Consider the following 25,320-nt stretch of genomic DNA (forward strand, 5'->3'; position numbering starts at 1 on the left):
GAATACGCTACGAAAAAAAAAACACCACGAAAATCTTTCTTCCAGAGATCTATTTCTTAAGCAGGCTGGGTAATAGGAGAGCTTCATCATGCAAATGCGATGGGTATCGTTGTCACATCATGTAATCCCAGATTACACCAAAAAGGAGGGTCATGAGTTCTTCGTTTCTAAATCCTCCCGTCTGAGCAACTGGATCTTGCCCATCGTGAGGGTGGGCTGGCCTCCATCAGCCGGGACATCATCACTCTCTGCCAGGGCCTTGGCCAGAGACTTGTCATAGCTGGACGGGTCGATGCCCAGGATACCACCAACGTAACCACCCCGCTCACCTGGCACACTGAATTCACGGAACAAGTAGCGCCATTCATTGAGCCAGGCCTTGACAGCCTTGCCGATCTTGTCTTTGCCGTTCTTGGAGTGGTGGCCTGTGCCAGTGATAGCGTATACCACGGGTATACCCTCACGAGCATGCTTCAGCAGGATTTTCTCGAGGTATTCGATCGCTTCTTCCGGGTGGAGACCGTGTAAATCAACGTAGAGTTCTTCCGAAGCTCCATCCAGGCCTGCCTGGAGCAAGTGTTGATTGCGCTCTTCATACAATTGGCGTGCTGCTTCTCGATGGCAGCGGCGCATAGCATCATTCTCTGCTTGACCGCGGAGGGAAAGCGCTTTAGCAGCTCGTGCATCGCTTCGGTTCCAAGCTTGGGCGGCACTAGGGAGTGTTAGCAAATTTTGGTCATGACAGAGGAAGAGAAATACAGATATTCTCAAATTGACTAACCTTTGCAGGAACTTGTTACGCACAGTCCCGTGACGAATAGCCTCTGTGCGATACTTGATGTATTGCTGGTTCGCCCGCGCACCCGTCTCGAGCCAAGGAATATTTTGCGGCGCAGGAATAGCCATGGCCGCGGCACTGTTCTCACGGCCCTTGGTCTCCTTGGCATTCTTCGGGGCATTTTTCCCTTTGTTGGGGCCAGGCGAGGGAGACATGCGAACAACATCCGCAAGTGACGAGGAGATAATCTCTTTGGCCCCATTATGGGCACCCCGTTTACCGTGGTGCTTCTTTCCAGCATTCTTTGCACTGACAGCGGCAAGTGTCGGGAAAGCATCCGGATCGTCGACAGACAAAGCAGCCGGGTTGAGCTCCGGTCGATTCTGGTGACGACTGGTCGGGCGAGAGTTTGGACGTCCCAGATGGGTCATGCTGCCATTGCGCCTGCCCATGCCAGGGTGAAGTCCGGGGGGAATAATCTTGGCTTGCGAACCGAGGCCAGGGTACCGGTTGTTGTATTGATTTGCCCACTGATCATCCATACCAGTTGATGAGAGCGGTGGGAATGCATCCGAGTTACTGTCCACCTGGAACAGAGAACTGGGTGCTGGGGAAACCGGGCGACTGTTGCTTGAAACACTGAGGTTGGAAATCAGGGCCGAAGGATCATGAGAGAAGGGGCAGCCATCTCCTGCTAGGCAGTTACCCATCACCCAATATCTACAGAATCATGGTCAGTTATATGCTTAAGCGCACAAGAAAGAGGCTTTAGAGAAGAGCTAGAAACACTTACTTGCACACATGGCTTGTGAGGTCATGGCTGAATCGACAGTCAGCCCTCAGGCACTGGCCAGTAGACAGCCAGTACTTGCAAACCACCGGGCTGCGACCGTTGCCTGAGGGGGTCACCGGACGAATTTGCTCCATGGCCATGGATTTACCAACCAGCACTCGAGCATCCTCAGTTTGCTTCAACACGGTATCAGCTTCCGAGTCTTGCGAGAGCGCAGCAATGGTAGCACCGAGATCATAACTGTTCGCTTCCAGGGCTGTTTCGATCTCCTCATTGGTTCGTTTATCTCCCAGTACGGTGCGTAAAATATCATGTGGGCTCATATCTGGAACAAACTCTGCAGCAGTTGCACTCAAGGACCCAGGGACACTGAGGCCACCGGTAGACGAGGTTGTACTATGCGCATCGTCGCCGACCAACCAATCCACATTGCTATCGCTGCCCAAATCATCATAGAAATTGGAAAGTTGACTTTGATCAGAAAATTCATATGCATTCAAGTTTGGAGAGTGTGGAATAGGTTGTGCGAGAGCAAGGCGGGGCGATGGTCGTGGAGAGGTAAATGGGGAGCCAGTTGAGGAACGCGGAGCTCGGGAGAATGCCCCGCGCGAGTTCTGCACCCACGAGGTACTCCCTGGGCTGGTCCCTAGCGTTGGTTGAGGCGACAGCGGTGTTGAAGCACGAGCCATCTGCCATGGTGCAGGCGATGACCGGCGAATAACTGTATGGCGAGCCGGAGGAGGGGACGAGTCGGGTAGGGTACGATTGCGATGCCGCCATAAGATGTCCAGGACGGCATTCTCCAGGGACGAACCCGACAGCGAGGAGTTGGCGCGCAAGAAGTCTTCAACCTTCTCTACCTGCTCTTCCTCGTCGAGGGCCTGGTCCTGCAGGATCTCCAACGACTTCTCAAGGAGTTCTTCGGACACCATGACGAAATGTGGATGTGAAGGTGTACGCGCGGTGGTAGGGAAAGTAAGCTAGGCAGGAGGGCGAGGCGAAGAGAGAGTGCGATCGAGAGAGATCGGAGGTTCGAAGGCTCCTCTTATCGATGCGAGAAAGAATTTGACAGTTGATAGCTGAGATAGGACGGGTCAAAGTTAAGACTCATCGATCTGGATGTCAAAGGCCGCGATCCATGATCCCTGATCAAGTTGAATAGGCCGAATGAGGGTGATAAAGGGGCAGATTCCCCCAGAAACTCCAGGCAATGTGTCGCGGGGTAACTAGCAGTAGTTACATCGAATCGCCGATGTTGAAAGAGCTCTGCGAGAGTGGTATTTCAAAAATCCAAGAGAGTGAATGGGCCCAAGCAAGTGAAGATGTGGAGGAGTGATCCGATGCAAACAAAGGAGGGGGGGGGGGGGGGCAGAAGGCGGAGAAAGGAGATCAACATCCGAAGTACATCCACTACTTAAGGCCTTGTCAGCTACCTAACACTAAGACGTAGGTAGTTACCGGGAAGTGTTCCGATGCGCTCAATGATCCATACAAAGTGATATTTAGCAGCTGGTATAGACAATAGCATTGTAGAATAATTTTCTGTTCCGAAGGTAGCTCTCTCCTATTTTCTGGTTCAGGCCAAGGTGATTGTATGCCTTATGGTGGAAGAAACTACAGCCAACCGTGTATACCAACCAGCTTGGGTCATACAATTCCCCTGAATCTTTGCATAGTATAGCCTAATTCAATCCTTTTAGTAACACTAGGCGTCCTCTCCAAACCCTAATGAGTTGTCCTCCAACAAAGTTTCCAGGGTCCAGCAATCTGGGGTCGTCCACAGAGTAAACACCGAAAGCTCCGGCGGATCCGCTTTCGAAGGCTGAGACCTGAAGGCAGCGTCGCCGACCGAGGCGCCTTGGCTAAGACTCAGCCCCCCCAATCTTCGAACCCTGATTTTCAGGGCCTATTATTGAATGATTTCTCCACGCTGACACACCTTTGACACGGCTTAACTGACGGATGAACTGGCTTCTTAATCTATCTTGAAGCCTCTTCAAATCTCTGGGGGTGCAGAGTATCTCCTTGGGCCCTTCGTTTCCACCTTCCCGTGCCGATCCCTCTCAAGGAGCTTCCCCCAGATCCGATCCCTGTTTCCTCCTCCATCTTGATCCTCCGCCCACAATGCCTGCGGACTACGAGTCCACGGCACGGGCGTTGGCGCTGTCGACCTCCCCGCCAGAGCCGCTAGCAGATTCCCACGACGACGAGGAGCAGCCCATATGGAGTCGGTCGGGGAGGCGCGACTCGTCGGCGCGCTGGTCGACCGAGCAGGCAACCAGTTTCCGCGACCGGATGATTGAGAAGGCCAAGAAGCTGTATCGGATGGCCAACGACCGGTATGAGCAGATGACACTATGGCAGAAGATTGGATTCTATGCGGCGTCCCTCGGCGCAGCGGTGTTGGGCATTGGGCTCATGGTCTTGACGGGCAAGGTGTTCATTTGGTTGGGCCCAGTCGCGGAGAAGTGGGAGAAGTCCTGGCTGGTGGCCTTTGTTCTATGGATATCTATCTTTTTCATCTCATTCCCGCCGTTGGTGGGCTGGTCGACCTTGGGAACGATGGCCGGATTTATCTTTGGCTGGTGGAAAGGGTAAGTGGCCTCTTCAGCTTCGGCTGCAGCCTGAAGTCCTGCTCCGATGATATTGGATGTTCAGAATGGAGTATGCTAACAGTTCTCGACACTAGATGGATTATATACAGCACTGCGACCGTCGTCGGATCTACAGCCTCATTCTATGTTTCGCGCACCGTGCTCTCCAAATTCGTCAATCGCCTGATGGAACGTGACAAGCGGTTTGCGGCGCTGTCGCTAACGCTTAAATACGATGGGCTGAAGCTCCTCTGCATGATTCGCCTGTGCCCATTGCCGTATTCGATTTGCAACGGTGCAGTATCTACGTTCCCGACGGTACAACCCTTGACGTATGGGTTGGCTACTGCGATTATCTCCCCAAAATTGTTGGTTCCTGCATTCATTGGAAGTCGCGTACGCTTGCTCTCCGAGAAAGGCGAGGAGATGAGTGCAGGCTCCAAGGCCATCAACATTATCAGTATTATCGTGACGGTCTGTATTGGAATTTTCACGGGTTATTACATCTACAATAGGTGGGTTCTTTCTTTCCGGTTACTTTCATGCTGCATGCAGCAGACTCGACTTGTCAAGTACTCGATTGCTAACGATGTATTCTCCCGCTTACAATCAGAACTTTGGCTCGTGCGAAAGAACTTGAGGCCAAGGAACGCGCCGAAATCCGGCAATCTCTCCAGGCTGACCATGCCGCCCATCGGCCTCACCGCAGATTTTCTGACGATGACGATGTAAATGCGGCGGCCACTATGCTCGCTCGGGATGAAGAGGAGCGCATCGGCTTCGACGATCTGGATGATGACAATGTCGATCTGGACCTGGACGATGATAGCGACAATGATCCCGCGGGTCGATGGAACAAGAAGACGGGCCGACGGTCATATCATGATGACTTTACGGATAATGATTCGGATGACTTCCCCAATGAAGGGCACGAGGCCTATGGGCTACATAGCCATGTCCAACATGAGACGTGAGGGGCATGTAAAGAGGATGTGTGAGTCCGAGCCGTGAGACCGTGTAGCCGTCGTGCTTTATAGAGTGATGAATAGTTATGACACTATGGTCGTCTGATCTTCTGAACATTCTCTTCTCATAATATTACCACATCTGTTGTATACATGAATCCTGCCATGGCAGTCTTCAACAAATCTCATAGTTCGGCGCATGTCGTAGTCGATTACTAGGCGGACTGAGAAATACGCTCCGCCCTGAGGAATTTAGGTACAACGGCTCTTCTACTCAACCTCGAGTCCCGCAACGATCCCCTCCCTTCCACGCATACTCGTCGCAATTGCTCCTCGATTGATGCCGGCCCAGTTGCAAATTCATACGGGTTGGGTTCGTGGGGAGGTGGATTACTTGAATGTATGTGGTGATCCCTGACCCCCGCCATTGGTACTTTAGCCACATCTACTACATCCGCATGCAACGGAAAAATTCGAGGCTTAGAAACCACCTTATATGCATGATATCTAACTGGAATACAGATTGATCCATCTCATTGATCTTGCTAGTACCCTCATAGCTTGCGTCCGTGATAACGATGCCATCTACAACCGGAGTAATCATGTCTCGAACTCGTGCCGCTTGATAAACCTGGTGGTCCTTTGATCCGGTGATCTTGATACAACGAGGTGGAGGACAATAGGGCTTCATCTTCACACAAAAGCGCTGTTGCCTACCATCTCTTCCTCTTCTCCTTTCACTCTTCGGAAATCAGGTACCTGCTTGGATATTTTTGAAACTTGTGGAAAAAGAAGTCCCGGACACCAGTGTTCCTTCCTTTTCAATATGCACGCTACATCCTCTATGCTCATCCCGCCCCTCGCGGGAATTCCTCCGAACCAACATCCCTTTATCCATCAAGTTGCTCCAAACGGTCTTTCGAATACTGCAGGACTCAAAAGTATGGATTCTTCGAATTCGGAATCATCTGAACCGGCCCCGAAGAGGCTTCGAGCGGACAATGGTCCGGTTCCAGCCTTTGCTTATCCCCCGCCATCAGTTCCCCTGGAGTATCACCACAAACCCGTTGGATATCAAACCCTCTCACAGACAATGGTATCCAATGACACTCATGAGACGGAAAGCTCTTTGGGATCTTACATTGGCGAAGAAACACGAATTGTCAACGCCTCAACTACCTCTACCTCGATCACATCCTCTCTCGAGCCGAGGAAGTCTTCTACTCCCCAATCTACTCCTGCCCCGTCTTTACCGACGCCATCGGCTATATCTGGCATCAGTGTGCTGGATAGCAACAAGGTTGATCTATCGAAATGTCGGCCGCGGTCATCCATCCCTTCCAAACTGACGCCATCCAAGTATGGTCAGCAATGCGTGGCAGCTGCCTATGCATCTCGACTTGATCCATATGCATTGCATGAGAAGGAACAGGAGATACTACAAGATCATCTCTGCCATATGCACGTGACTGTGTATTTGAACATCCGCAATGGAATCCTTCGTCTCTGGACACGAAACCCGATGGTCAGTGTCACCAGAGAAGAGGCTTTGGGATGTGCCAAAGACTACCGTTGGATGAATCTGGCTTCTTTCGCATACGACTGGCTGGCACGTTATGGATACATCAACTTCGGCTGTGTCGAGGTCCCCATTCCTCCGGTGCCTCCCCGAAGAGGACGCCGCAAAGAAGGGCCTGTCATCCTCGTGGTTGGAGCTGGTGTGGGAGGACTTGGTTGTGCCCGCCAACTGGAGGGTCTTTTCAAGCACTATCGCGATTCAGATACCGAACCACGAGTTGTCGTTATCGAAGGACGCCCACGGATTGGCGGACGCGTTTATTCCCACCCCCTCCACAGTCTTCAGTCTGATATGTTGCCACCGGGCCTTGTTCCCAAAGCGGAAATGGGCGCTCAAATTATCATCGGTTTCGATCATGGCAATCCCCTTGACCAGATTGTCCGCGGTCAGTTGGCACTTCATCACCACCTACTTCACGACCTTTCTACGATTTACGACTTTGATGGCTCCCCAGTTCCGAATACGCAGGACGAAATGGTCAACAAACTTTACGAAGATGTTTCAGAACGAGCCTTTGATTATCGCCACAAAAAGCTTGTCAGACAAACAGCCGAGGGTGACCGCGAGATGATTGACAGTGGAAGAGAGACCACTATTGATGATGGCATTACAGTACGACAATGGGAAGAAGCTCGAGCGAAGGGCACCACCGATTCCCTAGTCCCGACCAAGCGAGTACGCCGACGCCGCGGAGTAGGCCACAACACTGGAGACGTCGGAGCAATGAACGCCGCAGCATCAAAACTCGACGGCGATACGGACGACCACCCAGCAGCCTTGGCAGCCCAATCAGCGGGATGGGAGTTGAACGCGGGATATACTGCAACCGACACCCTGGACTTGGACCGCGTTGCGCACGCAGTGGAGGCACAGTCTCTAGGCGCTGTGATGAACGAGGGAGTCAAGCAATACCGGGATATGCTTCCACTAACACCGCGGGATATGCGACTGTTGAACTGGCACTTTGCAAATCTCGAGTATTCCTTTGCGGCAAATCCCAAGAAGCTCAGTCTGACCTTGGCGGATCAGGATTCTGGCAATGAATTCGAAGGATTGCACTCCATGGTGGTTGGAGGTTACAATCAGCTTCCATATGGCTTGTACACGGTGCCCGATAAGCTCGACGTTCACACCAACAAGATCGTCACGAAGATTGCATACGATGCAGATGGAGCGGGCAACCGCAAGGCTATCGTTCACTGCAAGGATGGTGAGAAGTTCGTGGGCGATCACGTCGTGTACACTGGCTCTCTTGGCACCCTTCAGCACCGCGCTGTCGAGTTTGATCCCCCTCTTCCCGATTGGAAGCAGGGCGCAATCAATCGATTGGGCTTTGGTCTCCTGAACAAGGTCGTTCTGGTCTTCGATGAGCCATTCTGGGATACCGAGCGTGATTTCTTCGGTCTTCTCCGCACGCCTGATAACCCTGAGAGTATGGCCCAGGAGGAATATGCGGCAAACCGTGGTCGGTTCTACCTATTCTGGAACTGTATCAGGACAACCGGTTTGCCCGTGCTGGTTGGTCTCATGGCTGGAGATGCCGCACACCAAGCCGAGCAAACGTCCGATACCGAGATTGTCGCGGAAGTCACCACGCAGCTGCGAAATGTGTTCAAACACACTGTCATCCCTGATCCTCTCGAGACCATCATCACTCGCTGGGCATCAGACCCTTTCACTCGTGGCAGCTACTCCTTTGTAGCCGCGGGTGCTCAACCTGAAGACTACGATCTCATGGCGCGACAGGTTGGCAATCTCCACTTTGCTGGCGAAGCCACCTGCGGAACGCACCCGGCGACCGTCCATGGCGCCTATCTGTCCGGTCTGCGTGCTGCTGCGGAGGTCATCGAGGCTACCGTCGGCCCGATGGAGATTCCCATGCCCCTGGTCCCGGATAAGCCAGTCGCTAATGTGGTCACGCCGCCGCCGGCTGATACTGTGACCACGGTTACAGGCACGCCAAAGCTTCCCGCACCGGCAACCAGCTCGCGAAGTCCCAACGTCGCCGATAAACAGCGGCGGGACACGTATGAGCAGGCCATGTGGACGGCCATCTACGCGGAGCTGGGGCCAACGCCCACTCCTCCAGCCAAGGCGGGACGCAACCCGTTCCTCTTGTACCAGAAGGACTTCTGGACCAAGTGCAAGGAACAGTGCGATGAGGCTCGACGGGTTGCATCCAACAACCCGAATGCCAAGGCCTCCCGAGATGACATCCGGGCCGCGCTTGGTGCGATGTGGCGGAATGCTCCTCCCGAGGAGAAGCAGCCGTACATCGACCAGGTTGAGGCCAACCGGATAGCCAATGAGGAGGCATTCGGGAAGTTCACGGCAGTGGCTGCGGAGTGGAACCGGCGCTCGTTCGAGGTCAAGGACCGGTGGTGTGCAGAGAATCCCATTGAGGATTGGCAGGTTCCGTCGGGATCTACGGTGGATATTTAGGTTGCTTTTGCCCCTGTTTCAATAGTGTCCATATTCTTACTTTCAAGCAATCTAACTCTGAGTCCAAGAGATTCAGCGCTTACTTTCGCTTTGTCTGCCGTGAGATGAAGTATCAGAACAACATGAAGTTCCAGTCAGATTAGTTGCTATCTTTTATTTTAGATTACCGAAGATGATGGCCGGCCTAGTCACACTGTACTACGTCTGTCATGCTCAGCACTCAGAGGGCCAGTATGAAAGCCGAGATAAATCAGCCTTCTGGGGCCAATTATTCACACCAGGTGGTATAATTCTAATAAATAAAGGGGGCAGTTTCCTCTAGCATTCCCATGGTCATAGAGACACGATCAAACCAAGTTTCAAAATCCCCACGCTGTTGAGGCCCTGGTGCCTGTCTCGCACGTCTCCCGGTAGCAATAGCCCGAGATATTGACGAATAGTCAAGGACTTCCCACGCATTCTTCCCCGGTTGATAATCTCGCTGCCCTAGCCTCACAGTTGAGACCTTTCGCCGGTAACGATCCGCTTTCAAAACCGTCAAAAGTTGCTCCAATATCGCGATCGCGGCATTGACGCCTTGCATTGAGTAGTCCCATAATGGTCCCACCAGATCTGCAGAAATGACCCCGGCGAAATCGGTTTCTCGGGATTGGCGACTCGATTTGACTCCCGTCGTCATTTCGGTTTGATATTCGTAGAGTGTATTTTGGCACTCTGTCATTGACTGGACCAAGTCTTCTCTTTCGTCGTCACTGGCGGAAGTATTTGCAACGAGAGACCGTGTTCGTTTGACAAAGCCCGGACAGCGTGCTATCTCGTGGCCTGCGTAATCGATCAAAGCCCCCAAGCGACTGACCTTTCCACGCCGCTTTTCATCCTCGATCATCTGTGGAATAATCTGCTTCCATTCTTCATCTTCAAGGAAACACCTTTCCCCATTCAAAAGAGCCTCGTAGACCAGAAATCCCTGAAACGACAACAAAAGCGTCCGCCCCATGCCATCAGCATGAGCCTGCGCCCCACGAATCTGATACAAATGCGAGATCCCCCTCGAATGAAGTATCCAAGCCTTTTTCCCCGTGACATTAGCCATTTCATACCCGCCAAGAAGAATAGCCGCAGCGAGAGTCGTATCTGCCGTGACGAGGGCGGGGTTATTCAACGTCCGCGCTAAGTGGTACAAAGCACGACCGTACATCTCGCGACTAGCATGAACGAGTCGGTAATCTTGCAGCGCACGTCCCATCTGCAAGGCGCCTACACTGCGGAGACCCCAGTTAAACGCCTCGCCGGCGGAGTACTGGTTGCTGCGGACCATGTCGAACCATGTCACGCCGAGACGACAGCTGTGGCCGTAGTACTGGTAGCGGTACTTTGTGTCAAGGAAGGTGCAGAAGCCTTCGCGGCATTGGAGATCTATATTTTTAGCGGCTAGGGTTGGCGCGATGACTTGGTCCATTGATGAAGTGATGGTGGCAAGAGGGTCTTTGGGTGTGGATTGCGAGGGATGAATAGTAGTAGGTTTTGTTTGTTTTTCATCCTGGTCGATAGATGTTGTTTTGGAATAGGCGCAGAACTTGCGATCCTTGACGTATCCGGGGCATGAGACCCCTCGTCTTTGACAACGCAGGCATTCGGGGTGTGTTTCGTCGCACTGAAATTAAATTGAGGCGATTAGAGTCCCGCTCCCCGGAGAAAGAGTGTGCGTGGCATTAGAATTCGGATGGGGAATGTGCGTACCTTGACTCGTCGCCGTATACATGTCTGGCAGCCTGTACTTCGAGGAACACCCACCATCGTACGACTAGGTATAGTATACTTCTCGGAGGTTATTGCATATAGAGGAGCGCCCCGGTGATACTGTGGGGGAGGGAGGGTCAGAGGAAGAATAAATCCGGTTGCAAAGGGCGAATACGAGGGGCTCTTTGCGGTCTAAGCCTCTCCAGTCAATAAGGCCACCCGTTTTAGACCGATTGCCGATCCACACTTTTGACTTTGCTTCAACGATGGTTCATAATCGGGGGGGCCCGAGAGCGATCTTGGCTGGATTGAGAGTTTGTCAACGCGGGAGATGGAGGTGAAATGGAGCAACCTGGCCCGGATGAATGAATCTCATGGTATCTGCCGAAAGGGGGCTATTGTCCAGAACCCGACTCCCCTTCACGACTAGTCTTGAATGGGTTAAAGTTTTCGCCAAGGTCACAAAGCAGCTAAGCTTTCCAGACGGTAGAAACGGAAAAACGCGATAATGGCCCGGGTTTTCTATTAGGTTATAAGCTTAAAGCCTAACCACTTGCACTGACGGCTGTCACTTGATATATCCCGGGTATCCGCAAGCCATTCGAGAACGGCGAGACCTGGGTGCTGCACCCCCAGCGGGGAAGCGGCGTAATGAGGCTGAAGGGCACAGACACGGTATTATGTATTGTTATTACTCGCGCGGCAAACCAGGCCGAAGAGAGATGTTGTTAGGTATTCAGAATCCAAAATATAATCCGAGATATAATTCCCAAGCTATCTAGCGGGTCGTTCAAAATATCTTTCAGAAAAGACGCAGTTAAAGCGTATCTACCTAACTAAATAGACAGGAAACCAACCGAATTAGGCCTAGTTTGTTGTCAGAGCTGACACTTTTTGTCGCGCAGGTAACAAGATCCTTCTGGTATCCCAGGGACTGTGCTGTTTGGACAACCTCCATCGCAGGCTCAAATAGTCATCCCTACTCAACATCAATAGCTCTCGAACAAATATAGGATGATGGCTTCTGACTTTGACTTCGATTTTACCACCTGGAATAGCTATCCGTCATCAACAATCAACTCTTCATCCAAGGAGCGGCCAATTCTCTTCTCATCTGCTAGGATCCAGAATGTTGTTTCCCAAGATCTGAGCGCTCAATATGCTGCTCGCGTGAGCGAAGCTGAAGCTCTCGGAGAGTCACTCGTGAGGTTGGTAAGCGGAAATGACCCCATCTAAACGGCGGTATCATTGATCCCTCTATAGCATCATTCAAATCAAGAAATATACCCCTACAGTTATCACGATTCTAGAGAGTTGTTTCTCTGAATTCCCACGGGATCTTCTTGAAAATGTCGTTTTGAACAAATCCAATGGCCAAAATATCTCGGTCATTCCAAGTACTCATGATGAATCAACGGGTAAGCTTCCCATATATACATTCAGCCCTGCGCGCGAAATATGACGCCAACAATTGTAGGCATCCGATCTCTCATGAACTTCCCATTTGTCTCGCGATCTTCGAACACTTCCGAGACAGAGACCCACAACCGCGTCAGTTTCTTGCCAGTGGCTGTCTGGATCTGCCCATCTTCATTCATCAAGAACTCGTAATCAGGTAGTTCTAGAATGATGATCGTTCTTATCTGTACCAGCTCCCACGTTTTCCGGGCACTTATATCATATTATGGTGCTGCCTATCAGAAACGGTGGATGCGATTACAGAAAAGTCCCGCGTGGATATTTCCAGATATCTTACACACTTTGGGTAGGTGGTGGGAAGTCTGGAATATCACAAAACAAAACCTAGGTGTTTATCATCGTCACGTTCATGAACTTTCCCGCCCAGTCCGGTTTCTTAACATCAGAGACTCTCAAAAGGATCGGCTACTTGATCTAGCACGACAACTTCATGATGAAAACGCGATCTTATTGTCAGTGCGTGAGCAGCTTCGCGTTCACTCGGCTGCACTCTCACGATTTCTTCGTCCGGCCATATGTCCGACATCACAAGATGTCAATGACAGATTACAAGAACATCTCGAGGATATCGATTACCACGCGGAAACTTCCCAGGTGTTGATACGGCAGCTTGAAAATATTATGAGCTTGGTAGCCACCCTCTAATCCTTTTGACTGGCGGAACATCTCTAACTAATGAATCCCAAAAATAGGTATTCAATATCGAGACCATGGCTCAAGGACAAGCAGTAGCTCGATTAAATATTCTCGCTTTTGCATTTCTTCCCTTGTCGTGGGTCGCCGTAAGTTCAACCTCATACCATGTCGAAAATATGTTTAATTGGAACTCTGGAGTTTATTTGGCATGACGGCAATTCTCCTTGTCCGCTGCCTGGTATCCTCTGTGGGCATTCGTTGCCCTCCTAATTGTGGTCACCATTTAATTTTCTCTTCCTTTGCATGGCTTCAATTGGCCTACGTTGCGTCAGTCTGTGTCGCGTCGACTCAACAAGGACATCATACCATCGACACAAGACCTTGAGGCTCCCACAAATTCCCGTGCATCTTCGATCTATAACTCGTCAACTATCGATCTTAATCAGGAAGATCGGGTTCCCCAAGAACGCCGTCAGCAAGATCTCAGTCAGCGGGTGGACATCCGTTTTCACAAAATTAGTATTCCTGTTCAGCGCATGAGTGGATCTCCTCTCCTTGTCAATCCTTTTGCGAGGAAAAACCCCAAAGCCCCGGCACCTGATGGAAAGTCGAGCGAGATTGTGGAGTAAGGCTTGTTAAATACCACACATCAATCAGCTTGATGTCTCCTCAATCAGTATCCTTTCATGATAGTGTTTTTCCATCGTCACCTATAAGTACCAAATACCATCAAAGACACAACCAAAAGTAGAGATAGAGCGTGGTTTCCTGTCTATTAGCTATCGAATACAAAATTTACACAATATCTTCATTGCTTTGGCCGCAATAAAGATCAGCTGCCTATACGGATGAGAATTCCAAATCAACGATAAACAACACAGCCCCAGCTTTCAAGCATGCCCTTCGAGCTCCTTCTCCGTCCAATCCCACAACTTTTTCGCCAGCTTATCGTCCTTCCCATAGAAACCCGCCATGTTTGTTACACCAACTGGCTCATAGTATTCACCGCTTCTGACATCTTTCGACACCGAAGCCCAGAGCTGGTTGAAGACTCCCTTTTCCACTGAAGTTCCGGACATCTCCACCAGCCATGTGACCGCCCGTACGAAAGATGATGTGCCTGTCGCACCTCTGAATAAACTCGTCTGTACCACTCCAGGGTGAATTGCGGCGATTGTAAACTGAGGGTAATGCTCGGCAAGCTGACGCACGTAGAGAAGGTTGGCCAGTTTGCTTTGCCCGTACAATGCCTCTGCAGGCAACGCATCAGGCACCTTCACTGAGTCGGGTACAAATCCGCCAGTCGGGGGATAGCGATGGGCAGACGAAGACAATACCACAATTCGCACGTCTGCGTCCGCTTGTTGGGCGGTTTTGTTCAAGACCGGCAGGATCAACTTTGTCAATAGCGCGTGGCCCATGTGGTTGGTGCCGAATTGGATCTCGTAGCCATCCTCCGTTAGGTCGTGCGGCGTTGACATAATGCCAGCATTGAGCATAAGGATGTCGAGCCGGTTGGCCTGGGACAAGAAGATGTTGGCAGCCGCCTTGATTGAGTGAAATGAAGCGAGATCAAGTTCGAGGACTCTGACGGAGGTTTTTGGGACCATTCTTTTGATCTCGTCGGCGGCCACGCTAGCTTTACTCAGGTTGCGAGCGGCAAGCCAGATCTCGGACGGATTGTGGTGAGCAAACGCGAGTAAAGATTGCTTGCCTAAGCCATTATTGCCTCCTGTCACAAGAATGACCTTGCCTTCGAGCGAAGGGATGTCTTTCGCTGGGCTGAATGAGACGGATTTGCTGAACAAGCCCATGTTCTCTCTTTGACCCATGTATATTAACAGGAGGAAGAGGGCCTAAGGTAGCCGTCCACGAGGGTGGATGAAATCATTTATACTCCATAAAATAGAACCGTAGTTGTTGCGCTTTAGCCGCTATGTAAGGGTTCTATGGAGAACAGCACGTTAAACTCTGGTTCCTTGTACACTAGTTAGGGTGACTAGCGGTCATTCGCCGACTAGTGCTAGTGACCCACAACGGGAAGCGGAGCGGAGTGCACTGCATGTATGGAAGGCACAGATTGCTCTGAAACGATGTTATCCCATCCCCCTTTCGATTATATTTCAGTATATTCAAAGCGTTCTTAACAATACCGCTAATGAAGATAATATCCAGGCAGCCGAGTAGACAGGGAGTCTGTATTTGAGCTTTTTGCGCGAAGTCTTTCTACGCCTACAAACCGAACCGATCAAATACACTCAAACAGCAGGTATACCACCGACTGATTCTCGTTCTAGCCAACTAAGAACCACCGTGCAGAGGTAACATATACAATTGCAGAAGGCGTAACAATGTTGAACTGGTTTTCAGGAAGCTTCATGTAAGAAACGATTCGTAGCAGTTTGGCAATTCCCCTTTCGTCCTCGATGGGTTCGGGCAATTAACCCGTGGCCACGATTGATAATGATTGGCATTTTCTTAGGTTACAATAGTCCTCCGCACGTATTGCTTAGTGTCATCCATGAAGAAACCGTGAGCTGGCTCAATATGTCGAATGTCGTCCTTGATCACGCCGTATCATTTCCAGTTTTTTGATGCTATAGTTAGTCTCGTGAGGCTCACCAGATATGGGCGAATCAGGTGACGAACAGGGGTGTTCACGAGATTGAGGCCAAGAGGGGTGATGCTCAGCCTCAAGCGCTGAGATGAAGACCAACATTCTTCAGTTATCTAAGCTAGTGTCGGACTTTAGGCGGTGACCATAAAGTCGTGGTGATGCACACAAGAAGATAGTGTATGCATAAAAGGTTAGGACTCAATACTGAGTATAAAGGTCGTGCGTATCTCTTAGAAGGAGAAGAGACACCAAGATTGTGGAAGAGTATCACTGATCAAGAAGAGAGATCAAAAAGGATGATAAACTTGATTCAATTTAGCTAGGAAACATAGTGAAAGATCACGTGAAGTAATAAGCAATTGGAGTTTTGAATAGTCTCCTGCCTAGGTAGGCAATTCGATGCGAGTAGGCAATTCAGTGCGAGATCGTTGAAGATCAATCTCGATAGATCTTATAGAGAAGATCTAGAAGCGATGAGGGGTAGTGGGTCCTTCGTCACATGACCCCACAACATCCATATGTTGACAACTAGTTTCACATCCCAGTAAGTTATCACTTACTGTGGAGCGGACTGAGACACCAAATGGCGATGCTGCCTGATCTAGTTCAAGATTTCAAGCTTACAACACACTTTCGTGGGGAAGAAACGATTCATACATATCAAGAGTCTGACCCCACCTCGGGAAACCGCCTCATTTCCCGAACAGAACACTGGAAGAGGCACAAAAAGATCGGAAATGGAGCTTATGGAAGCGTTTGGCTGGAGAATTGTACCAAAGGCCGGCGAAATGGGAGTCGGGTTCGGGCCGTGAAACAGAGTCATCTCGATAGTCGGTCTGGACCAGTTGACTATACCCGAGAGTTGGAAGTTATTGCTAAGTTCTCGAGAGCGAATGTAACTCTCCGAGGCCTGATCAGTGTTGGTATCAGTCACGCCATGATATCCCCTCACGCCTTGATGATCTCTCGCGCCTTGATAATCTCTCGCGCTCTACTCAGAGCAGCTCCTGGCACGGTAGACTCCACCGGCGCGACGACAAGATACAGGCAGGCTTTAAGGATTGGGTATCCCGCATCGCATTCTCTCCCGACGGCAAAACCCTTGCAGCCGGATCTGGCAACGAGATCAGCATATGCTCCCCCGCTGAACACAACAGAAAAATACTAGTGCAGGATAAGACCGTCCGTGAGTTTGCCTTCTCGCCGGATGGCAAGTATCTCGCCTCCGGCTCGAACGACACCTATTTCTCCCTAAGGCATGATATTCATCTATGGGACCTGAATAAACTCACCGAGGTCACCAAATTCACCATATTCACGGCAGTTAGCTCCAAGTATCAGGAGCATACGAAACATCTGTGTTTTCCCCAGACAGTACCCTTCTTGCATGTGGGATTCTGCGGGCAATGTCTCTGTCTGGGCGCTTCCCGGAGGGTTTTTAAATCGGACAGATCGGAGGAAATTATATCACACATTCCGGGAGAAGCTACTTGGGCTCACATTCTTGCCAAGCGGAGAGTTATTGCTCGTCGACTCCAAGGGTATATACCACTGGAACCGTATCACGAAGGTATTCCATCATCGTAGAATCGATTTCCACGGGGAGCTCAAAACGAGACAAGTCCGCTTCTCTGCCCAGGGGGCATTCTTTTTCTATCGGGTTTCTGGGACTTACAAAATCGAGTTTTGTTTCATTGACGATGGGTTGATATTTCGAACTTTTGATTACACTCTCCGCGACAAGATTCTCTGCATGAATATTTCGCCAAACGGTCAGTTCCTCGCAGCAACCGTTTACAACGGGAAACACAATGGATCGCGGATAGTCATTTGGGATGCTCTGGACGGGACAGAGCTTGATGTCGTACTAACTGCACATTCGAGAAAGGCGGAGGCGCTGGCCTTTTCTCCTCATAGCCGGTTCCTTGCAACTGGTTGCCATGGTGGGATACTCAAGACGTGGTACTGGGATCATACGCGAGTAATCGCTCAGGTAGAGCGAAGAGAAGACGCGTTGAGCCACAAAGGAGAACATGACGCTTAGTGGCTGATTGGGGATTTATAAGGTGAAACTGGCATCATTTACGGTATGCACCACGAGCGCCACTATGTATTCTATATTTCCCTCTTAAACGTTCTCCCTAGGGAGATGTTAAATCACTTTGACTTCATGAAAACCGCTTGACCCCCATTGTTTGTTCCTTGGTGTTCGGTAGTTGGTCCTCTAACGAGGATAGATGACAAATTCAGGCTCAATGTCTCTGGTGGTAACTCGGCCACCAGCGCAAGGAAGCAAGGAAAGAAAGGCAGTTCGATTCTGCCTATCTCTCTAAGAGAACAAGAGAACAAGAAGGAAGGAAAACAGGCAAGGGCCCTCATACAGAAGGATAGATATATCGAAAGTACTACAGTATATGCTACTCGTAAGGTACGTTTCTAAGTCGGCTTAACGTTGTAGTCACTAGAGTTTCTTGTAGTGCCATGAGTATGATCCTTTCTATACGCAGACTTTGAAATGTACGGGAAAAGCGTCTATTTCTATCTCTATCGGTAACGATCAATCCCAAGCAAACAAGCCCGAACCCAATCTACCGACCAGAAGCACGATAGACCAAGAATCCCAGACCAAAAAAAAAGCAAAATCAACAAAAAAAAAAGCAGACATAAAAGGAAATCCGTCGACCATGAGAGCATAAAGGAAAAAAGAGATATGCATTGGGGAATTGAGAGAACATTTCAGATCGCAGAACACAGACAAGTCTAGAAATGCGCATGCACGCAAGCAATTCTAAACGCTATGCGCCGTAAATGATCGAGATCATGAGGGGTGGAAGTGATGGGTGGAGGGATGGTGAAGGAGTATATAGAGATTGGAGGAGTGGATGGGTTATGATATTTAGAGGTTGGCACCGTTGACCTCCTGGGTGGAGGGCTCGGACTCGGAGAGGAACTTCTCGGCTTCGAGGGCAGCGACACAGCCGGAGCCTATATGCATCATTAGTTATAATTCTCTTTGAAATAGAGGAGGAAATGTATAAACTTACCGGCACTGGTGATAGCCTGGCGGTAGCGCTTGTCCTGAACGTCACCGCAGGCAAATACACCCTCGACGCTGGTGAAGCTGGTACCAGGCTGGGTGATGATGTAACCATCCTCATCGAGCTTGAGCTGGCCCTGGACCAGGGCGTTGGCGGGGTCGTGGCCAACAGCGTAGAAGAGACCGTTAGCCTCGACAATCTCCTCCTGGTCGCTGGTGGTGCTCTTGACACGGAGGTGGGTCATGAGGCCGTTAGGCTTGGTCTCACCGATAACCTCGGTGGCGACGGTGTTGAAGCGGACAGTGCACTTGGGGTGGTTGAGCAGGCGGTCAGCCATCACCTTGGAGGCACGCAGCTTGTCACGGCGAACCAGCACGGTGACGTGGCTGCCGTACTTGGCCAGGAACATGGCCTCCTCGGCGGCAGAGTCACCACCACCGATAACGTACAGGGGCTTGTTGCGGAAGATGGGCACAGCACCGTCGCAGACAGCGCAGGCACTGATACCGTTCTGCCAGAACTTCTCCTCGCCGGGCAGGTTGAGGCGGCGGGCATTGGCACCGGTAGCGATGATAACGGCGTCCGCAGTGTGAGCGGGCTCGTCGTTGGGACCGTCGTTCCACTCGGTCCACATCTTGAAGGGGCGCTGGGACAGGTCCAACTTGGAGATGGTCTCGGTGATGATCTTGGTGCCGAAGCGCTCAGACTGAGCGCGCATCTTGTCCATCAACTCGGCACCGCCGACACCGTCGGGGAAGCCGGGGAAGTTCTCGACATCGGTAGTGGTGGTAAGCTGGCCACCGGCGGCGGTGCCGTTAGCGAGCATACCCTCGTACAGAACGGGCTCAAGTTCAGCGCGCGAGAGATAGATAGCGGCAGTGTGGGCGCCAGGGCCCGAGCCGATAACTGTGAAAGAAAAAAAAAGGCGGTTAGCTGATATACTTTCTCCGGACCCAGTCAATTCCTATCATAAAGACTTACTAACTACTTTAGAGTGCACCATTCTGGCGGTATTGAGAGAATTGACGCGCGCGGGCGTCGATAACGGCTGCTTGAGGACGGAGGCCGGAGGGGGAGATTGTTGGTGGAGAGTAGTTGAGGCCGCGGCGGCAGTGAACCCGAGAGACCGGAGGGCGGCAGGAAAACGACGGAGCGTGGAGGAAAACAGCTTGAAGGTCGGGAAAAGAAGAGGGGATTAAAAAAGGTAGGAGTCGGGTTTTTTTTAATCGGGTGAAGAGGGGGGGAGGGCCTAGTGGGGGCTTGATGATGAGATCAGAACGAGTCGAACAGTTCTGCGTCTTTCTGCAAAATCCAGCAAATTAATCATTTGCCCGCGTCGAGGCCCCTCGCTTTCTAAGCATAGGGGCACGTGACAAGGTCTCGACCGGGTGGCGAGAAGAGTATCGAGAATGAAAGGGGGTATCAGATCACACATTTACTCCTATTCCCGTTCTCCGAGGTTACCGGTTTTCTAGAGCTAAGCTATCATTGATCTGATTGATAAGTGGGCGTTATACACTTGTACAGAGATGACGCTAAACAAGGTCTAGCCATTGGAATTGTACAAAGCATAAACTTGTCCTTAAGCAGACCTTATCTAAGCATATTCGTTATCGCCCTTATCGTCGGAATTGACTCGGCCAGATCACGCCATTTCCCCTTTCCCGAAAGGCGGTCAACACGGTTCCATAGGGCTCCGGACTATTCGAGCCGGAGAACTATTCGAGAGTAGATTGCATATGACAAACATCAATCATGAATTAGATCTACCTTAGGAAAAGAAAATAGGTGGAAAACATCCAGATCGGACTCGTCCAGATCAAAACAATCATTAAAGCCCGGAGAAAAATAGACCCCAATAACACCAGCGTAAGTCGTCATAATATACATCAAATCAAAATCAAATCAAAGCACACCAAACCACTTCTTCCGCGGTCGACTAGGCTCCTCATCCTCATACTCCTCCTCGTCATCATCCTCAAAAGACTCATCAGCCATAGCCTCGGGATGCACTCGGTGCGGCACCGCTCCACCCTCCTCCTCATCACTTCCAGGGTATCCATCATAGTGCGGGTGTGTAGCAGCAGCAGCATTTGCGCGCGTATTATTGATAGTGTCATGGTCTTCGTAATCATCGCCCTCCTCATCTTCGTATTCGGCGCCGTGAGGATCCTCCTCATTCTTCTTGCGGCGTGGCATGCGCAGCCATTTGCGCCAGCCCTTGACTACCGGAGTAGGTTCGGGGTCGTACTCGGTACCTTCGTAGCGGAGCACCGGTATGAGGAGTTTGTAGGGCACGGTGATACCGGCGGGGTCGTGTGGGCTGATCTCCAGGTTAAGGGTAATGGCTAGGCCGCCTTCAAGATCCACGAGAGCTCCGGCACCGTCGTCGCCTTGTTTAGCCGCCTTTTTAGCTGCCTTGAGGCTCAGGTTGGTTGGCCGACGGTGGAATTGGCCCGGTCGAGGAGGCTCTTGTGTGTTTTGAGGGAAGTAGCTGTCTGCGCTTTCGTTGGGTCGAGACAAGGGTCCGTCGACACTAGCTCGTCGAGCACCTCCCTCGCGTCCGATGCTCATGGTTCGAGTGGGTGGTCCGCCTCGTGTAGACAAACGCCGTAAGAGGCCACCAAGTTTACTTCCGGGACCTTTGTCTCCACGTCCGAGCGACAAAGTGCGTTGCAATTTGCCAGGACGGGGTTCGGGGGTTGGTGTTAATTCAGACTCGGGCGTACCAGGGGGTGTAGAGCCTGGACGGTATTCCCTAATAGAGCACCAATTGCGCCGGGGCAGGAGACGCTTGTTGTTTCGAGGCTTGCCATCAACATCCTGTGTGAAGATGGGAATGACATCTTCATCGGTGTTTGAGTCCATGTGGTGGACTGTGTTGCGCTTGTTGAGCATGTCCGAGATGATCTCGGTCTCGGGCACGTTAGCAATGGCAGAGGAGATCACATTCGGCATGTATCGGTAATCACGATCTTTGGCAATGTCCAACTTGGAGTTAGAATAGAATTGACCAATAGCAGCCAGATGAACGTCGCCACTAAAGCCACCGTTAGTATGTCATTTTTTGGTTTTTACACATCACACAACGGAGTGAGGTGCTTACCTGAGAATCGTAACTCTGACGGATTTCTCTGCCGCGAGATCTTGCAAGTCTTCGACCAGCCAGGTGCGTTCGGCCTTGAGGTGCTTTCCGGCCCAGTGATCGTCAAACACCTCAACATTACCACCCGAGCGGTTAACAAGACCACCGATCATACCAGCTTTGCCGAGAGACTTGCGGCTATTCATATAGTTCTTGAGCATGGCCTTTTGGGGCGTCCGGGTCAGCTTCGAATGGGGAGATGGGTCGAGCGGGCTACGTACCACGCGCGGGTAGGCAATGGGTATGCTCGAAAGGACGATCAAATGCTTCGTTTTTCCTTTGACGATTTCACGATGGCATCTATCCCAGATCAATTCGGATGTCTCTGAGCTGATAACCTCGGTGCTCTATACAAACAATTAGCATGTCAATAGTTGGGTATCAAATACACCCGAAAGTCTTACCTGTCGTTCAGTTCGGCAGTCCAGACCCAAGAAAACCACATCACTGCCTAGTGACATAAAGAGATTGCGACTCCTCTGCTCAATGTACGGGCCTGGCCTGGCACCCAGGAGCCAGCTAGGCTCGTCCATCTCTGTTTCATCTGGAACGCTGTGGTGCTGGAACAGGAGGTAATACTTGAACGCGATCTTGCCCAAGCCGGAGATGACAGCACTTCGCATGAACTCGTCATTGTAAGATCCGAATCCTTCAAAGATCTCATGATCATTCCAAATATTCACCATTGGGATCTGAGAGTTAGCCAGGGAGAAAAGTCCCTGTGAGAACCATGAAGCGTAGCGTTCAAGGTAGAACTTCTCCAGTTCCGCACGGAACTCGGGAGTGAGTGGTGCGCCGTATCGATCAGCGGCATTCTTGATCTTGATCCATTCCTGGAACAACCCAAGGTCTGTAATAACACTGTCGTTGAAAATTTGATCGCCTCCTCCAATCATCACATGGAACGGCTGTGTCTGGTGCTCATTGAGAATATCTCGCCAGAGTGGATCGGGTCCACACATGGGGTTGGGGTCAACATTAGGACCGAATCCATTACCGCTGTGGAACATGATGTTCATAGGTTTGCCCATAGCTGGGACCCAGAAGCCCAAGGCGGGTCCTTGGTTGATGCGGTATGCAATTCGCTGCTGCGTGGCGCTGAGTTCGATTTCAAGACTGAATCTCCAGAATGTCACATCTCTGGCGGCATCGGCATACAGACGCACACCGGGAATATCTCGGTGCAGCTCTGCAGTCTCGCCATCGACGGGGTGAATCCTGTTGGAAGGGATCGGTTGCTTGGATCCCTCAGAGCTATAGTCAATCATGCTGGGAGATAGTTCATAGATCCCATCATCATTTTCCACGGCCGAAAGGTCGACCTCTTCCTCGAGGTGGTCCACTGGCTTGACATACAATGGACGACCGTCACGGCCAACTTTCATAAGGCCGGCAGTGGGGTCGACATATTCAGGTGCCAGGGCTCCATTCTCACCACTAACCTCTGCGGGTGGAGGGGGCAAGAGATCCATCGGTTGAGAGAAGAGTCTCAATGTAGGCGGGACCTCGTAAGAAGAGCGAGAATCTTTCGTAACAATCATAATGGAGCCTCTCCAGAACTCCTTTTCAACAGGACCATGGGCTCCATCGATGTTTTCTGTCCTGATGCCAGTGTATCGAAGGAGGGGGCCGCATCTTAAGAACAACTTGGGCTGGAAGTTCTTGTGCTGAGTGACTCCTATAAAAAGTTAGATCTCTATCTTCCCAACTGCAATCCAAGTTCCGATAGTTCTTACCTGTCACTTTCTGGGCCGCAGTTTGATAGTTCTTGGGAAGCGCCCTGCTCTTCCTGCGATCTGCCGAGGCACCACCTTCCCACCAGGCCTTGCTTCGGTCAATATCCAGATGTTGGAAGTCAAAGTCAGCTGCTCCAAGTCGAGCAACGGGGGCGTTCTTCCACTCAAAGATGGGGGGAGGTGTCGGTGGTGGTACATCAAACGACACAGTTTGTCGTGGTTTTGACCGCGGTAGTGATGCACCGGATAGGGACTTCGCCGCAGGAGGGGTTTCTAGTCTTTCTGCGCTGGATATAGCAGCAACAGGTTGCGTCGTCTTCGGAGGTCCTTGCTGAGACACCGAGCGAGTGTGTATAAGTTTCTCATTTGGCCCTTCCTTTGCACCGTGTTCGCGCACTGTGACTGATCTTCGAGGGACATTGCCCATCTTTACTGGTTGGGATCTGGCGTTTTCAGCGCCAGGATATTGTGCATCTTCGGCTCGCCGAATGGCGGGATACTGGGGATTCATCGAGACAGCTCTGTTGTGGCGCACGGCGGGGCCTCCAGGTTGTCGGGCCATCGGTGGTGCAGCCCGAGCGGTTTCCTCCATGATATCCCTCTGTTTAGTTGTCCTAGTTGAGGCAGGAGTTCCGCGATCTGCCGAGTGCGGGCTCTGCTTCGAATTGGGTCGGGGGGCACTGGCAGTGCTAGCAGCAGCCGCAGCAACCTCGGCCTGCTCCTTTTCGATCTTCTGTCTAGCAAGACGTTCCCGCAGTCGCATTTCAGCCTCTTGTACCCGCGCTCGTTTCTCCTCCTTGCTGATCCCATTAAGGGTTACTTCGAGTTTCTGTAACGGCGAACGGTCCGAAGCCCAGTCTCGTTTGGTACTTGCGCCGCTTGTCGAGCGCATGGTGTTCGATCGACTGGGCGGAGAGGGCAAACCGGGCGCAGTCTGGGCCTCTTCACTCTCTGGCATGCCTGCATTGGGGCCATGGAGATACTCCGCAGGTGGAAGGCCGCGGGGAGTGGTGGATTCTTCATCCAGCCCTGGAGGGGCCGCTGGTGCAGGCTTGCGTGTGGTGTAGTTCAGATTGGCTGCTGCTCTCGCTGAAAATGACCGACTCGGCGGCCCTGAAGCCCTCTGCACTGAAGAGGCTTTGGGCGCGGACTGTGGATAGGAGCCCTCTGCTGCCGCGGATGCATATCCTGGTTCATCTTCATAACTCGCAACACTCGAGACAGCTGTGCTATGCCTGCGGCTCTCCGAAGCTCTGCGAGCTCCCTTGGCCATCTGTGGATTGTGGTTGCCGTTCGCCAGATCAGGCGATGCGCGCATTGCTGCTGTCGCCATTTTTAGCCGTTTTGCGATGATATGCGTGGATGGATGGCGCAGGTGATGGGTGGTGTTCCCTATCAACCTGAATTGAAGGATGCCTGTCGTACGGCCGCGGGCTGAAAGGATTCTCGTCAATGTTTGCTCATCGGGGGTGTTTTGAGACTAAACTCAATACAACACTGCGTAAATCAGGACTCGACGTACCAGAACTTAACTTTCTTCACGTAGTCACAACCCAGCTATGTCTGATGCCTGACACGGGCTCACCACATCATCGCCTGAATTGGATCAGGTTGCGCCAGGCCGTCAGGTACTTGTTTGGGCGGGGTGACAGCGGTGACAGGGTAGAGCGTGGCACGAAGCTTCCTGGGGGAATTCAATCGCAAGTGCTGAAGAATGAATGAAATGATCAGAAAATTGTGATCGGACAGCGAGAGGGGAGGTAGGAATGGAATGGAAG

At 51.4% G+C, this 25,320-nt stretch overlaps 9 protein-coding genes across 9 annotated transcripts; 4 read left to right on the forward strand and 5 right to left on the reverse strand.

Moving 5' to 3' along the window:
• Positions 1–150: 150 nt before the first annotated feature.
• Positions 151–2,503, reverse strand: N7496_002534 (CCCH zinc finger and SMR domain protein; the record flags this gene model as incomplete). The annotated part of the gene is made up of 3 exons (XM_056695465.1): positions 151–712; positions 782–1,498; positions 1,572–2,503. The coding sequence occupies 3 exons, from the start codon at positions 2,501–2,503 to the stop codon at positions 151–153; spliced, it is 2,211 nt and encodes a 736-aa protein (XP_056557677.1).
• A 1,192-nt stretch (positions 2,504–3,695) lies between these two features.
• N7496_002535 (TVP38/TMEM64 family protein) lies at positions 3,696–5,139 on the forward strand (the record flags this gene model as incomplete). Its single annotated transcript, XM_056695466.1, has 3 exons — positions 3,696–4,165; positions 4,261–4,680; positions 4,779–5,139. 3 exons carry the CDS (start codon positions 3,696–3,698, stop codon positions 5,137–5,139), a joined length of 1,251 nt encoding a protein of 416 aa, XP_056557678.1.
• An 817-nt stretch (positions 5,140–5,956) lies between these two features.
• Positions 5,957–9,151, forward strand: aof2 (putative lysine-specific histone demethylase Aof2; the record flags this gene model as incomplete). The annotated part of the gene is made up of 1 exon (XM_056695467.1): positions 5,957–9,151. The coding sequence occupies one exon, from the start codon at positions 5,957–5,959 to the stop codon at positions 9,149–9,151; it is 3,195 nt and encodes a 1,064-aa protein (XP_056557679.1).
• Positions 9,152–9,443: 292 nt separating this feature from the next.
• N7496_002537 (uncharacterized protein) lies at positions 9,444–10,610 on the reverse strand (the record flags this gene model as incomplete). Its single annotated transcript, XM_056695468.1, has 1 exon — positions 9,444–10,610. The coding sequence occupies one exon, from the start codon at positions 10,608–10,610 to the stop codon at positions 9,444–9,446; it is 1,167 nt and encodes a 388-aa protein (XP_056557680.1).
• A 1,295-nt stretch (positions 10,611–11,905) lies between these two features.
• On the forward strand, positions 11,906–12,502 carry N7496_002538 (uncharacterized protein; the record flags this gene model as incomplete). Its single annotated transcript, XM_056695469.1, has 3 exons — positions 11,906–12,099; positions 12,155–12,309; positions 12,369–12,502. The coding sequence occupies 3 exons, from the start codon at positions 11,906–11,908 to the stop codon at positions 12,500–12,502; spliced, it is 483 nt and encodes a 160-aa protein (XP_056557681.1).
• Positions 12,503–13,896: 1,394 nt separating this feature from the next.
• On the reverse strand, positions 13,897–14,820 carry N7496_002539 (uncharacterized protein; the record flags this gene model as incomplete). The annotated part of the gene is made up of 1 exon (XM_056695470.1): positions 13,897–14,820. The coding sequence occupies one exon, from the start codon at positions 14,818–14,820 to the stop codon at positions 13,897–13,899; it is 924 nt and encodes a 307-aa protein (XP_056557682.1).
• A 1,386-nt stretch (positions 14,821–16,206) lies between these two features.
• On the forward strand, positions 16,207–17,667 carry N7496_002540 (WD40 repeat domain-containing protein; the record flags this gene model as incomplete). The annotated part of the gene is made up of 3 exons (XM_056695471.1): positions 16,207–16,491; positions 16,554–16,946; positions 16,999–17,667. 3 exons carry the CDS (start codon positions 16,207–16,209, stop codon positions 17,665–17,667), a joined length of 1,347 nt encoding a protein of 448 aa, XP_056557683.1.
• An 852-nt stretch (positions 17,668–18,519) lies between these two features.
• trr1 (thioredoxin-disulfide reductase TRR1) lies at positions 18,520–19,664 on the reverse strand (the record flags this gene model as incomplete). Its single annotated transcript, XM_056695472.1, has 3 exons — positions 18,520–18,608; positions 18,668–19,567; positions 19,643–19,664. The coding sequence occupies 3 exons, from the start codon at positions 19,662–19,664 to the stop codon at positions 18,520–18,522; spliced, it is 1,011 nt and encodes a 336-aa protein (XP_056557684.1).
• Positions 19,665–20,566: 902 nt separating this feature from the next.
• N7496_002542 (uncharacterized protein) lies at positions 20,567–24,875 on the reverse strand (the record flags this gene model as incomplete). The annotated part of the gene is made up of 5 exons (XM_056695473.1): positions 20,567–21,701; positions 21,768–21,970; positions 22,028–22,153; positions 22,211–23,484; positions 23,543–24,875. 5 exons carry the CDS (start codon positions 24,873–24,875, stop codon positions 20,567–20,569), a joined length of 4,071 nt encoding a protein of 1,356 aa, XP_056557685.1.
• Positions 24,876–25,320: the final 445 nt, after the last annotated feature.

The sequence above is a fragment of the Penicillium cataractarum genome, assembly GCF_028827025.1.
Source record: "Penicillium cataractarum strain IBT 29864 chromosome Unknown utg000002l, whole genome shotgun sequence".
Taxonomy (NCBI): Eukaryota; Fungi; Ascomycota; class Eurotiomycetes; order Eurotiales; family Aspergillaceae; genus Penicillium; species Penicillium cataractarum.